At 40.7% G+C, this 15,694-nt stretch overlaps 2 protein-coding genes across 5 annotated transcripts in view; one reads left to right on the top strand and one right to left on the bottom strand.

Annotated features, from left to right (window-relative positions):
* The window catches only part of CCDC191 (coiled-coil domain containing 191), a 97,169-nt gene that overhangs the window by 9,026 nt on the left and 72,449 nt on the right, over window positions 1-15,694 (bottom strand). For all 4 annotated transcript variants that reach the window (XM_058437485.1, XM_032150141.2, XM_058437486.1 and 1 more), the window contains 3 exons: window positions 7,753-7,896; window positions 5,673-5,825; window positions 5,000-5,145 (listed from right to left, as the gene is read on the bottom strand). In XM_058437485.1, coding sequence (XP_058293468.1) covers window positions 5,000-5,145; window positions 5,673-5,825; window positions 7,753-7,896 — 443 coding nt within the window. The remainder of the gene's footprint in view (window positions 1-4,999; window positions 5,146-5,672; window positions 5,826-7,752; window positions 7,897-15,694) is intronic.
* The window catches only part of ZDHHC23 (zinc finger DHHC-type palmitoyltransferase 23), a 49,808-nt gene that overhangs the window by 25,688 nt on the left and 8,426 nt on the right, over window positions 1-15,694 (top strand). The window lies entirely within an intron of this gene.

Raw genomic sequence — 15,694 nt, 5'->3', positions numbered from 1 at the left:
TTTAGAAATCCCCCGACATTTTGACTTTTTCTTGTTTTAGTTTCTATGTTTTATATTACCTCTTAGCAGGCTGCTGTAGCTATTATTGTTTTTGCTAGATTTGTCTTTTTAGCTTCATACTAGAGTTATGAGTTGATTACACACCACAATTACAGTATTAGAGTATTCTGGGTTTGTTCATGTACTTAATTTTATCAGTAGGTTTTCTGCTGTCAACTGTTTTCTTTTTGTGTTAGTGTTTTTTTCTTTCAGATTGAAGAACTCCCTTTAACATTTCTTGTAAGATGGGTCTGGTGGTGGTGAATTCTCTCAGCATTTGTTTTTCTGAGAAAAACTTTCTCTATCCTTCATATTTGAAAGATGGCTTTGCTGGATACAGTATTCTTGGATGGCATTTTTTTTTTCTTTTTTCTTTCAGCACTTTGAAAATCTCATCCTGTTCTCTCCTGGCCTGTACAGTTTCTGCTGAGAAGTCTGTTGCCAGATGAATTGGAGCTTCATTATATGTTATTTGCCTCTTTTCTCCTATTGCTTTTAGGATCCTCTTTGTCCTTGACGTTTGAGAGTTTAGGTCAAATCTGTTTAGTGTTCTCTGACTTTCCTATACCTGGATATGTCTTTCTCAAGTTTTGGAATGTTTCCTATTTTTATTTCTTTGGATAAGCTTTCTACCCCTTGGTCTCATTCAAGTCCCACTTCAACACCAATAATTTTTAGATATGATCTTCTGAGGTAATTTTCTATATCTTGTAGGCTGTCTTCATTCCTTTTCTTTCTTTTTTCTTTTCTCTTCTGATAGCGTATTTTCAAGTGGCTTGTCTTTGGGCTCACTAATTCTTTTTTGCTTGATCCATTTGGCTGTTGAAAACATCTAATGATTTTTCAGTTCAGCAAATATATTTCTCAGTTCCAAGATTTGTTTGACTTTTCAAATCTTTGTTAAATTTATCTGAAAAATTTCGGAATTGCTTTTCTTTGTTATCTTGAAGATCACTGGGTTTCCTTAAAACTGCTATTTTGAGTGTTGGTTAGAGTTTACATATTGCCTTCTCATTAGGGTTAGTCGTCACTGGTTCCTTGCTTTGTCAATTTGGGAAGGTCATGGTTCCCCATTTGCTGTTTTTTTTGGTGTGTGTTTTTTTTTGTTTGTTTGTTTTTTTGGAGATGGAGTCTTGCTCAAGTGCCTAGGCTGGAGTGCAGTAGCACGATCTCAGCTCACTGCAACCTCCACCTCCCAGGTTCAAGCCATTCTCCTGCCTCAGGCTTCCGAGTAGCTGGGACTACAGACGCACACGACCACGCCTGGCTAATTTTTGTATTTTTAGTAGAGATGGGGTTTCACCATGTTGGCCAGGCTGGTGTCGAATTCCTGACCTCAGGTGATCCGCCCACCTTGGCCTCCCAAAGTGCTAGGATGACAGGTGTGAGCCACCACGCCTGGGCAACTCGCTGTTGTTTCTTGTGGATATATGTCTATGCCTTTGCACTGAAGGATTATTTATTTATTTCAGTCTTCTCTGTCTGGCTTGTTTGGTTTTCAGTGGGTATGTTTGATTAGAGATTGTAATTTACCTGTTTAATTTCTTTTTGGTTCTCCTGCTGTGTGGCTGCCTCCTTTTTGGCACTAGATGGTGCTTTAAGCCCTGGTTCATCTTGGCTGTAGTAAACCTTTCTCTCACTCTCTCAATCTCTTTCTCTCTAATCTTTTATGTTTTCTACTAAATTATGAGCACCAGAGGCCATGTTATTAGGTATTTTTTTATGCTTGGCAAATATGTCTTGATAATTACATGTGGGTATATTGTACAATAAGTATGATTTAGGTCACCAAAGTAAGGGTTCTTAAGCTGGGTCCCATAAACTCCTTGACATTTTGTGTAAAGTTGTATGTTATATGCATATATGCATTTTCTGGGGTGTAGGTCTGTGACTTTCATTACTACCTACTTCATGTTCATACTGTGGTTAAGAACTATGGTTACAAGACAGTATCAGACATATTATAAATGCTGATCTAGCTCAGCTAGATTTATAAAATTATCTGGAAGTCATACAGATATGTAAGATTACAAGTTACGTTCTTATTGAGAATCATCTTTCTCGATGTTATTGCAGCTTAAAGGTCAGGCCTAAGACCAATAGATGTCTCTCCTTCCTTTCATACACAGCTCTTCTATATGGTATTCTTTCATTCATATAAAATTGAATATGAACTTTGAATATCAAGTTTTTAATGTTAAAGCCCCTTTTAAAGACTGGTGACCTTAAATATTAGTGTCATTCCTGCAATAAAGTTCATCTATTCATACATTTACCAAATATTTACTCTGTTACCTATGAACTGAGCACTGTCATATACTGAGAACACAGTAATGAGCAAGATGTGGTGCTTCCACTCTGTTTAACATGTAAACAGTAAATTATATACTTTCAGAGAGTCTTAAGTGCTGTGAAGGAAGTAGGGCAGTTTAATGGATAGACAGTGATGCAAGAAGGGTGGTTAAGGAGGTGACATTTAAGCAGAGAGCCAAATGATGAGATCAGGTTATGTGAAAGCTCTGAAGCAGAAGTGAGCTTTGTTTGTCTGAGGAACATTACAGAAGGCCAGTGGGGCCAGAACATGGTAAACAAAAAGCAAAGTGGGAAGAGATGAAATCACAGCAATGCTTTTATATCAAGTAGACATTGGCTGAGAATTTGGTTCTTGTTGATTGCATGGATTCCTACACTGATTTCATAACTTCAAATCCTAAATAGGATGACTATCTTACTATTTTATAGTCTAAAAATGAGGCCAGGCATGATGGCTCACACCTGTAATCCTAGCACTTTGGAAGGCTGAGGTGGGCAGATTCCTTGAGGCCAGAGTTCGAGATCAGCCTAGGCAGCATGGTAAAAAACCCTGTCTCTACTAAAAATACAAAAATTAGCTGGGCATGGCAGTACATGCCTTTAATCCCAGCTACTTGGGAGGCTGAGGCATGAGAATCGCTTGAACCCAGGAGGTGGAGGTTGCAGTGAGCTGAGATCCTAGTACTGCACTCCAGCCTGGGTGACAGAGTAAGACTTTGTCTCAGGGTAAAAAAAAAAAACACACACACACACACAAAAACAAAAAAGACGAGGGAGAATTAGAAAAACGGGGAGGAAGACTGATGTAGCAAGAAGAGAATACTTTAGGGTCAAAAAACCTAATTTGGAGTTCAGGGAGCAACCTTTTGTTATCTGTATACCTTGACAGTTCACCTACCTGCCTGTTGCTTATTTCTTTGCCTGAAAAATGGAAATAATAACATCTCCCCACACCCAAGTTATTACTGCTATCAATCAGATGAGATGGTTTGTGCAAAAGCCCCAAATGAATCTCTCAGCCTGTATACAGTGGCTGAGAAACAGAAAGAAAACATAGGCAGGCAAAAAGGATGTTTAATAATAATATATTCACAATGACACTAAACTAAAAAAAAAAAAAAAAAGGTTAGTTATTATTTTGGGCCAAGCAGTGCATTGAGTGAGTCACTACCGTACTCTGTTTAGTCTTCACAGCAATCCATAAGATAGGTTCTGTTGCTATCCTCATTTTATGAAAGGAACAGGGAGGCTTTGAAAGGTTATTTGTTCAGGGTCACATAGATATTGAGTCCTAAACTTCAAACTCTAAAGCTCAATCATTTATTCAAAGGGAAATCCTCTGAATACCCTCACTTGTTGCTTATTTGTTTTAATTTAGACAAAACTATAATCAGCTTGCTTATCTGTTTTCCACTAATTTCCACTGATTTCCAGTATCTGTGAATTAAACAAGGACAAACAGGTTTTGTTGGAGATAGGCACCCTCATGGCAATAAGATAGGAACACTATTAGAAGGAACAGAAATAAACACCCATGCACAGACATGCAAATAAAAAGAAAACAGCACCAGTCAACATGGTGAAACCCTGTTTCTACTAAAAATACAAAAATTAGCCGGGTGTGGTGGTGTGTGCCTGTAATCCTAGCTACTTGGGGGGCTGAGGCACGAGAATCGCTTGAACCCAGGAGGCAGAGGTTGCAGTATCATGCCACTGCACTCCAGCCTGGGCAACAGAGTAATGTTGAGAAAAAGGGCATTTTTCTACACCCACACAACAGTCTTCATACCTCAAAAAAGCTGGAGGCATCACTGAATACACCCGGCACACTAACTGATGCTCATAATGACACCAAATCACCACTCTTAAAGGGAAGTGCATAATGAGATTAAGAACATTCTGTCCAAATGCTTAAAATTAGAAAACAAATATAAAACTTACTTATACAGAATACCTTATTTCTCAAAGACAACTAGATTAAAACATAACTGTATTTTAAATATTAATATGGCACATAGTATGATGCCATATATATAAAGTTCCAAACCAGGAAAAACTATAGTATTGAAGGCTGCATACTTAGGAGAAAAGTAAAAAGAAAAGGAAATGTTCATTGTAAACGTCAGGAGAGTAGTTTAAGAGAGACTTGGGAAGGAGCCTGTGCGACAGCAGTGTTCAACGTTTTGACCTCGGTGGTAACAAAGGGTGTCCACTTTACAGTCATTCGTTAAGCTGTATTTGTATGATTTAAGCACTTTTCTATATTTGTCATACATTTCACAATAAATAATTTTGAAAGAGAAACTCAACTTCAAAAATAAAACTATATATGACTAACAAAGAATACAGTACTTTTGCTTAGGTGTGTTTCATATAGGTCACATCATTTTATTCTCTTGGCAATTTCTGTGAGGTAGAAAGGGCAGGCCTCCTCCTCCTCCCCCTTCTCTTTTTAAAGATGGGAACCCTGGAGTCCCAGGGGATTTATTACATTGCTGGTGAGCCGGGACTCCCACCCCTGCCTGGTGTTTCCCTGCTCTCCTAGCCCCCAGCTCATCTCTGCAGACACATTGTAGGAGCAGAATATATTGCTGAGCAATTGTGAAGTCAGTCAGAGAGTGAATTTTCCTCACTATCAAAACCTCACCTGTCACTGTGCTCTGCTGCAATCTCATGCTTGCCCTGAGAATCGATCTTCACCTCCCTGACCATATTAAACCAGGCCCTGAAAATCTTCTTCTGAAGAAAATGTACACAAAATTTTCTTACTTCTTCCTGAAGATCAATCACGTACTGGGGATGAAGACAGAAATAAAAGTGAGACAAAAAATATCAGTTGACAAAGAATTAGAGCAAATAAACAGCACAAAAGACAGAATTGAAACAGAAATGAAACAAAAGAAACAAATGACACGAGACACACAAAGAAAAGGATAACCTGGCAGCCAAGAAAATATCCTCTATAATGTATCCTAAAAATGGTAACAAAACACATGAATATAAACAGTTAGAAGATTGAAGGGGTTTCTAAATCACTTGAGCACTGTGAGACAAGAAACAAGAAATGAATATAAAAACAAAAGCTGATGGAATGATAACTTATGGTTTATACACTGTGAAACAAACGCATGCTTAGGATTTTACACTAATAAAACATTGATTTGCCATTTTCACATTTATTTCAAAGCAGTGAATGGGATTGACTACTCTTTTGTTCTTGAAAAAACATAATGACCCTGGACATTCTGGATTCTATTTAGTTTTCTTAAATAGGATTGAGCAGTGAGATGTATTTAAGGTACCCTTCCCTATGTCCTTACCTGTAGCCAGCTCCGGATGACTCTCTTAAGCAGTATTTGGGAATAAAATTGATTAGCGTGGGCCATCTTTTTAGCCAGACTTTCCTGACCACGCTGGAACCAGGTCAGCAGATATTTCCTCTGCAGGAACAAAGAGTAATGTTCTTCTGCCACCTGGACAATTTTTTAAATGAGAAATATTATTCCTTAAATTTTAAATCATTTAAACAAACACATCACCTTTGGAAATAATGCTATAAAACACATTTAGGCAGTCGTTAGAGAATAATCTGAAGGTACATGCAGCCTGTGTCCTAAAAGCTTTGACTGTTGACCTATTCTGTGGAGGTTATAGATTCACATCACGCATGGCCTTTCAATGCCAGCTCCCTGAAGACCACAGTGATTTGCTGGTTATGGAAATGGAACAACCAACCTCTAAGCCATTACTTCACTTCCCCTGAGTTTTGGAGTGGGTAGCTGGCAACATTCTCAATTTGCTCTCCTGGAGCTTGGACAGCAACTCCACAACAAACCTCTCTTTCTCATGTCTTAACCACTGTCTAATTGAGGAAATGCCAATACTTTCAATTAGTGTTGTGGAATGAGCTGTCACTAGCATTGAAATTTAGACATTATCAATAAACCACAAAACCATCTGATAGAAAATAACATGAATAATTTAATGTCTTTTCAACTATCATTCTATCAAAATAAACATACAAATCAGAATTTATAGATTTTTAAAAGTAACATATTCTTTTAAGAGGCAGGAGGGGAAAAGCCTTCTCTCTTAGTCCTCTCCAAACAATGACACATTTTTCTAAGCCTTGTCTAGATATCTGGCACTGTGAATGTGATTGATTCAAGTGAGTCTCTTGGTAGTCATATTTATTGGCCAAAATGACCACCATGGAGGTCTCTGTGGCACCTGAGATTTCTGCCTGTCCTGGACTCAGCAGCCTGAGAGCCAAAAGATGAGATGACATTTTATCTATTTTGAATTTTTAATCATTTAGTTGCATGCACTGGATAAATGTTAGAGAAATTTTAGAAATTTCCATGGTGTCTGATTTCATATACCTCTCTGCAGTAGAGTGAATTACTGTTCTAATAGAATTATACACCCATACCCTTTGCAATGTGATTTCACAGTTCCTCCCTGTAGAGTGGATGGAGCTCCTTCTCTCCTCAATGACTTTGAGCTTGGCCCTATGATTTGCTTTGGCCAATGGAATGTGGACATAATACAAGCAGTGGGTTTACATAATTTGGTTTGGCCTTTTGTAGCTCTGACAGTTGCCGGGTGAAATGCATGCCCTGAGTAGCTGCTGTAACCAGAATGAGAGGCTTAGGGAGAGACCTGAACTCAATCCACAACTGGCCCACAGACATACGAGTGAGAAATAAATACTTGAGCTGTAAGCCGCTGATATTTGGGGGTTGTTATGCAACTTTATCACAGGCAGAAACCTGACTAATGTACCTTATGGTAATAACTTTTCCCTTACTCAAACTGAGAGAAGCTTCTATTCATCTTTTTTTTTTTTTTTTTTTTTTTTTTTTTGAGACAGAGTCTCGCTCTGTCACCCAGGCTGGAGTGCAGTGGCGCAATCTCGGCTCACTGCAAGCTCCGCCTCCCGGGTTCACGCCATTCTCCTGCCTCAGCCTCTCCGAGTAGCTGGGACTACAGGCGCCCGCCACCACGCCCGGCTAATTTTTTTTTTGTATTTTTAGTAGAGACGGGGTTTCACCGTGGTCTCGATTTCCTGACCTCGTGATCCGCCCGCCTTGGCCTCCCAAAGTGCTGGGATTACAAGCGTGAGCCACCGCGCCCGGCCGCTTCTATTCATCTTACCTTGGGGGGATCTCTAATAAAACATTTCCTCTGATTTTTTCCAAGCTATTCAATTACAAAAGTCCTTCTCTACCTTAGAAGACCGAATCAAAAATTGTATCCAGAACAAATATACACATTCAATTAATTTATCTTTCTGGCTTTAAATCACCAAACCCCACCCTCCCCCAAGCTTAACTGGGCATCTATCCTATTTGGAAAAGTCCATTTTCTAATCCAGGGGATAACAGTGAGACACTGCACCTGGATGTTTTGTTTGCTTTGCATTCTCAATCTCTTCCAAGGCTCTAGACCTTTTTTCCTTAGCAAGACCCTTTCATAATGTTCTTTGGCTATTGCTTCCAGCTGCTGGTTCCTCTTAATTCTCTTCTGCTTCTCAAGTTCTTTCTGGAAAAGATTAGAAAGCAAAATGCTATGATCAAAAAACGAATGAATTTCATTTCAATGAAAAGCTAATGATTTAATTTGAACATGTAACCACTGAATGGTGTGTTAATCATGATAACAGAGCTCTGGATAATAGGGCTTTCTTTTTTTTTTTTTGGATTTTTTATTTTTGCACACAAAACAATAAACATTTTCTAAAAGTACATACAAACAAAAAGATGCATATCAAACATATTAGGAAGGTTGCACATGGGAAGACGGGGAATAGAAATGGGGGGTGGGCATTAAAGAAAATAAATGAGAGAGGGACTTTGTATGGATCCATGATAATAACTCAATCCTCTATTTGACAAAGAAGAAGGAGAAGGAAGAGGAAGAAAAAGAAAGTGGGATAAAGGATCAGAAAGGGAGGAAAATAGAAAAAATTAGAGTATGACTCCAGGGTAGACCTGTTTTGTTGTTGCTGGGTTGGTTGGTTGGTTTGTCTGTTCTATTTTTCGTATGTTTCGCCATGTTGGCCAGGCTGGTCTCGAACTCTAGCCTCAAGTGATCAACCCGCCCCGGGCTCCCAGAGTACTGGGACTACAGGCGTGAGCCACCACGTCCAGCCCCCACATTGCTTCTGGCCTCTGTGGTAGACCTCCCGGACGGGGCGGCCGGGCAGAGGTGCTCCTCACTTCCCAGACGGGGCGGCCGGGCAGAGGCGCTCCTCACTTCTTCCCAGACGATGGGCGGCTGGGCAGAGGCGCTCCTCACTTCTTCCCGAGGGTCTCATTTTCCCAGGATGGGGTGGGAGAGGTCCTCATTCCAGGGGGGGCCGGAAAGGTCCTCACATCCAAGGCGCTCCTTACTTCCTAGACGGGGTGGCGGCCAGGCAGAGTCGCTCTTCACATCCCAGACGATGGGAGGCCGGGCAGAGGCGCTCCTCACATCCCAGACGATGGACGGCCAGGGAGAGACGTTCCTCACTTCCCAGACAGGGTGGCGGCTGGGCAGAGGCGCTCCTCACCTCCCAGACGGGGCGGCCGGGCAGAGGAGCTTCTCACAACCCAGACGATGGGCGGCCAGGCAGAGACGCTCCCCACCTCCCAGATGGGGCGCGGCCGGGCAGAGGCTGCAATCCCAGCACCCTGGGAGGCCAAGGCAGGCGGCTCGGAGGCGGAGGCTGCAGCCAGCCAAGACCACGCCACCGCACTCCAGCCGGGCAACACCGAGCACCAAGTGAGCGAGACTCCGTCTGCAGTCCCAGCACCTCTGGAGGCCGAGGCGGGCAGACCACTCGAGGTCAGGAGCTGGAGACCAGCCTGGCCGATATGGCGAAACCACGCCTCCAGCCAAAGGAGAAAAACCAGGGAGGGGTGGTGGCGCGCGCCGGCAATCCCAGGCAGCCCGCAGGCCGAGGCAAGAGAATCACGGGAGCCGGAAGCACTCCAGCCGACTGTACTCCAGCCTGGGCCACGGAAGGAGGGAGGGAGGGAGGGAAGGAAAGAAGGAAGGAAGGAGCTTTTTCTTTAAAAAAAAAAAAAAAAAAAAAAAAGAAATAATTCTGCTAAGAGGGTCAGGAGAAGCTGGTCATGAGTCTACAAGAATCAGGGCTATGCATATTCTTGGATTTATTCAGTTCACAGAAATATTTACCTCTCACCAAGTTACTAAAAGGTAAAACATCTAGTTAGGAGAGCAATCAGGATTTTTCCCCTCATTATATGAAAAACCCAGCCATGCAGCCACTTCATTTAAACTATGGGATAGAGATTTAATGATACTCCATTAAAAGTCTAGAAGAATATTCTTACTACTATTTTTCTTTTTAAGTGAAGAACAGTAAGTCCAGAGGCAAGTTAAAGATAGTTGATCATCATTAAGCTATCTTCCCTCTTCTAAGAAGGAAAAAGATGAACTATTCCTGGTAATACACTGAGAAAAGACACTCCATGACCCTCAAAGAACTGCACCCCTCAGGGGTGTGACCAAGAAAGATGACAAAAACTTAATGATCGACCCTATAGATATCATTATTTCCTTTATTTCCTTTTTCTCTTTTAATGAAAATAGCTTATTGTAAAGGTAAGAGAAAAAGAAATCTACCCAGAAAGGGTGAGTGGGAGCAAGTGACACCTGCCGTGAAAGACACAAGAGCAACAAAGACTGAAGACTGCTTTCATAGTCGTCATCTTTGCAGCATAAATACAAAAACATTTAATTTAAACTGATTTCCTTTACTTCATATGATTTCACATCAGGAAAAGGGCAGTGGTGAACTGGCTGATCCTGACAAGCTACTTAATGTGCCTGAGCCTTCTGTGAGAGAAACATTAGAGAGAGAGCAGCAATGGAACATTTCTAATATGGAAGGAAGAATTGCTCTAATTTTCCAGTACAAACTACCTATTTCTGTACAAGCTCTGAAAAATAAAATGTCCATATTCTCTTAGGCATTAAACCAAAATAAGCTTTATACTCTTTATTCCAGGCACTTGAGATACTTGTTGAATGGAATGGCCAGAGAGAAAATTTACAACAATTTTCTCATGCATAGTAAGAGGAAGCTGAGGGTTAAGTGGGGAGGAAAACAGAAACTGACCCTTTCACATCCACTGAAATGTCAGTGTAGCATTAAGGCAGCAGCTGCTTCTTGCAGACAGACATCTAACGCAGATAATAACCTTTGGAGAAGCCCTCAGGCTCAGACAAAAGAACCTGTTCCCATGCACAGATAAGTTATGGTGTAACTATCCTCCTAGAATAATAACTATTGCTGGTGTTATCGGCTCCAAAAGGAAAATTATTTTCAGGTGAATTGTGGGGAAAACCAGACTTTTTCAAAGTCTATACTTCCATGGAAAAATATAAAGAAAAACGTGAGTTCTGCTTGAGTCAAAATGTATTCTTATACAGCAATTTAATTCAAATATGTATCTCCTCCGTCTATTAAGCGTTCCTCAATAGAACTGGTTTTATTTCATTAATATTACCGCGTTTTCAATTTCCTTGTATATAAAATGTCTTTAATAGCACCTGCATCCATGATTTACTGTGAGGATTACATGATATCATGCCGTTTTGAGATGGCACTTATAGTGGGGATCTATGTAGCTAGGGTGTCATAGAACACAGATCACTGAGGCTAAAAAGGGATATAAAATCTGGGCTTCTTTCTGAAATAAATGTGTAGCTTTGTCAGCTAGTATGCTTTAGGAGAAAAGCCAGAAATTACAGCTATGTTAAAAAAAAAAGTACAGGGCAATTGACACTGCCCTAAAACTCTTGGCCTTCTGTCCCTTGTACGCTACTCTCCCTTTGTGCTCTAGAATATATTCCTGCTTACCCACTCCTGTAATTTATACTCTGCTCTTCTGCATCATGAATTTCTCCCTCACTACTGGATTATTCCCATCAGTATGCAAATATGTGCCAGTATCTCCCCTCTTCAAAACAACAAAAAAAAACAAAACAAAAACAGAAACAAAAAATAACTAACAACCATGAGTATAGATGCAGATCTCTTTCTCATGAGCTCCGCATCTATCTCTGATCTCATGAGATCCGCATCTGTACTCATGGTCTCTAGTTCCTCGCCTCTTCTCTCCCCAGCCCACAAGAATGAGGCTCCTTTCCTAGCACACCACTGAGAGCCCTGTTGTCTAGGTCATGAATGCTTGCTGGGCTTCCAAATCAAAGAATCACTTATCCGTGCTACTTTTAATTGAACTCGGTGGCATTCAGCCAAATTCACCACTCCCACCATTCCCCTAACAGAAATACTTTTTTCTCTTGGTGTTTTGATTCGCACTAGCTCCTTATCCTCTGAATAGCTATTTATAGGCCTTAGGACTTGATCTTGGACTCTTATTTCTACTCTATCCAGACAATCTCCCAAGTTGATTACAGCTACTTCCAGAGCATTATAAACATTGACTTGTTTTTCACTTCCATACAGTCTTTTTGTCCAGGCTTATATACCCAAGCACATATCTGACATGTTCATTTGGATGTCTAATAGGTATCTCACATTTAACATGCCCCCACTAGACACTGTGGAGGCTGCCTCAACATCCAGGAGCTCAAATATCACCTCCTCAGAGAGGTATTTCCCATACTGCTTCCACCAACTATACCACTCTCTCCCTACCTTTTTAGTCACTACTTTGATTATTGGCCTGTTTTCCCCAACTAGCATAGAAGCTTTCAGATGGCAGGGCTGTTATCTGTCTTCTTCATTGCTACATTCTAACATCTACGTAAGTAAATGCTTTACAGATATTTGTTCAGTGTGCAAATATGCTTGATAAGCAATTATGGAAAACTTTAAATCTTGCCTTGTCTTCTCTGATGAAATTATTTTTTCAACCACAAACTTCAACTGTCCATCAATCAGAAGTATGTATAGCCATAAAAGTTATTGCCTGTTAAGTATAAGCATTTAATAAACATAGAGGGGGTGTTAAGAAGAGGTTAGATTTTTATTTTCAGAAGGTCACCGTGTGAAACCTCTGAGTGGCCACCTTCCTGTGGCACCCAACATGCTCTTCTGGCAGGGTCATGGGGACACTAAGCTGTAGCCATGTCTTGCCTTTGTACCACCTCTTGCTGAATATAGAGGACAGGTCGGTCATGTGGGCTTATCCCTGAGGAATTCTTCCAGTTCCTTTATCTAAAATGGTGTCATAGCACCCTATACACACATAACTGGGCTTATCTCATAGTATCTCTCCAAAGAAATATATATGATTGCCCCAGAGATTTTCTTTATCATATCAACAGTAGGGTTTTTTATCTACGTCATTAGAAAACATGGTACCTCTGTTGGACAATTTGCTGGTACACTCAATGAGCAAAAAAACCTGTCCAAATAGAAGAGGTTAGGCAGAGTTCAACCAAACACATCTAGGATGCAAATGATTCAGAGAAGTCTCAGAAGGCACTTGTTCAGAAGTGCCACTATCTTTTTGATATCCAGAGGAATAATACTCCTATGGCCTTGGAGGTTGCTTACTGGGAAAAGCTGTATAAAGCATATAAGGAAGTAAAGAATTGCTTGGCAGAACTTGATGCGTAAAAAGGAATAAGACCCATGAAGATCTGAGTGGAGAAGCACATTGTATAGAGCCTCTTTGTCCAGAAGGAAAAGAAGACAATTGCCATGTGCATTTTATATCTAAAGTTGTCCTAAAAGAAGGCTCAAGTATAGCCAGCCTATAGATGCACCTATCTCAATTTAGATAGTTCCAGTCGACTAATGAAATGGAAACTAGTCTATGTGACAAAATCTTCTTATCTATTGCTATGAACTGCAGCTTCTAAAAGGAAAATGTTTGGGCTTGGTATAGTGAGAGAAATAAAATGATCTCTTGGTCAGTAATGTATTTTTCACCATTCCTGTTCTGCATAAGCAGTTTTCTTCCAACAAGGAAAAAGCTGGTCATGCAACAAATTAATGACTTTTTGTGAACTGATCAGAGATCTCAAGCTACCCCCAAATTTGGAGAGACAGGCATCTTCAGGGAAGCACAGGACCTAAGCATTTGTTTACCTGAGGCAGAAGCCACTGGATACCATATGAGTAAGACAATTAAACTAGAAATTTTGATGAACTGATGGAGGCAGAGAGTGAGTGGGCCAGCATGAGAAGGTTGAAGCTCCTGGGGATCACAGTCATGGGGGTGCTTCTCATCCCTTTGCAGGCTTTTCTTATTAGAACCCCACCAGGCTCTCACAGAGAAGATCATGGAGAATCCACAGAAAGTTTGCACCATGGTTCTGGCTGGGGAGAGGCACAACAGCAACTGCAAAATCCTCCCAGAGCATTCTTCCTTAGGAAACAAAAGGTTTATCTGTCCTAGCAACCACCCCAGTGCACTGGTAGAATAGCACTGCATCTGAGGGAAGGGCATTCAGGGGATTCTGCCCAGACAAGTCCTCCCTACCTCACATAGGGGTTGGGGAAGCCTTATTCTCCAGAGGGAAGGTCTTTAAGGTCACAGACTGAGACAGTGGTGGATACCCACTGCAGATAAAGGGAAAAAGGGGGCAGAAAAAAGTTCTACCACTGGAGTAGGAACATAAATTATCTGAGTGCTTAAAGCTGTGCATTCCAAACACTGAGACTTAATCAGAGCAGAGAATGCTCCCCATCGTCCACACCCTATCACCACACTTATATAAGCTTCCAATAATAATAGTGGATTACAACTGGGAAAGCTGTAAACAATAGATTCTCTCTGGGGAGCAGCACAAAAGGAAGACCCAGAACCAAAAGAAGAAGCAAAAACAAATTCACTAGAAGACATTAAAGTCTCTGATGTCTACAGCACACAGCAACAGACCTCAACAGCGGTGACCACGGCAACAACAAGCTTCAAACATAGCCCAATTCCTGGCTAAATTAATACAAATCTCCACACTCTAGGCCAACGTGTTGCAGTTTCTATTGCCCTGAACAACAGGTCTGGCCTTCAACAAAAAAATGCAAGGCATACCCAAAGACAAGAAATAAATACACCCTGAAAAGATGAGGCAATCATCAGAACAAGGCTCAGATATGACAGAGATGTTGGAACTATCAGAGAGGGAATTTTAAATAACTTCCAAAAATAATGTTAAATGTTTTAATGGAAAAGGTAGACATCATTCCAGATCAGATAGGTAATTTTAGCAGAGACATGGAAACTATTAAAGAAATTCAAAATAAAAATGCTAGAAATTTTTAAACACATGGTAATAGAGATAAAGAGGCACTTCAACTGGCTTACTGCTAGAAGATACAGCCAATGAAAGAACCAGCTAACCTGACAATAGGGCAATGGAAATTACACAAACTGAAAGGCAAAAAGAGTGAAAAACATAATACTGCATCTGAGAGCTGTGGGACAATATGAAACAATATAATACTGGCATAACAAATCCCATAAGGAAAAGAAAAAGAATGGGGCAAGCGAAATAATTTGAAGAAATAATGGTCAAACATATTCCAAAATCAATAACAAAACACAAAATCATATATCCAAGAAGCTTAAGACCACTAAAGCCAAGACCAAACCAACCAACCAACAAACCAACCAACCAACCATACCTAGATATATCATATTCAAACTGCTAAAAATCAAAGACAAAGTCTTGAAGGTAAGCTAAAGGGAAAGGCCGACATTACCTACTGTCATGGACTGAATGCTTGTGTCCCCCTAAAGTTACTATGTTGAAGCCCTAACCCCTAGTGTGGCTGTATTTGAACATAGGGCCACTCAAGAAAAAAAGATTTTAATCCAGTTTTATCAATAATCACTTTAAAGTTAATAGGTTAAATATAATAGTTAAAAGACTAAGATTATCAGATTAGATGCTAAATCAAGACACAGCTATACGATGTCTATAAGACATTCAATTTTATAAGACATATATGTAAGTCTTTTTTTTTTTTGAGACGGAGTCTCGCTCTGTTGCCCAGGCTGGAGTGCAGTGGCTCGATCTCGGCTCACTGCAAGCTCCGCCTCCCGGGTTCATGCCATTATCCGGCCTCAGCCTCCCAAGTAGCTGGGACTACAGGCGCCCGCCACCACACCCAGCTAATTTTTTTGTATTTTTTTAGTAGAGACAGGGTTTCACCGTGTTAGCCAGGATGGTCTCGATCTCCTGACCTCGTGATCCACCTGCCTCGGCCTCCCAAAGTGCTGATATTACAGGCATGAGCCACTGCCCCTGGCCATGTAAGTCTTTTTAAACATACATGCACCTAAGAACAAACCTTCAAAGTACATGAGGCAAAACCAGATAGATATGAAAGGAGAAATAAATGCCCAAA

Source organism: Hylobates moloch, unplaced genomic scaffold (assembly GCF_009828535.3).
Source record: "Hylobates moloch isolate HMO894 unplaced genomic scaffold, HMol_V3 SCAFFOLD_4, whole genome shotgun sequence".
Lineage (NCBI taxonomy): Eukaryota > Metazoa > Chordata > Mammalia > Primates > Hylobatidae > Hylobates > Hylobates moloch.
Note: the sequence above shows the minus strand (reverse complement) of the source record. Positions and strands in the feature narration are given on the sequence as shown.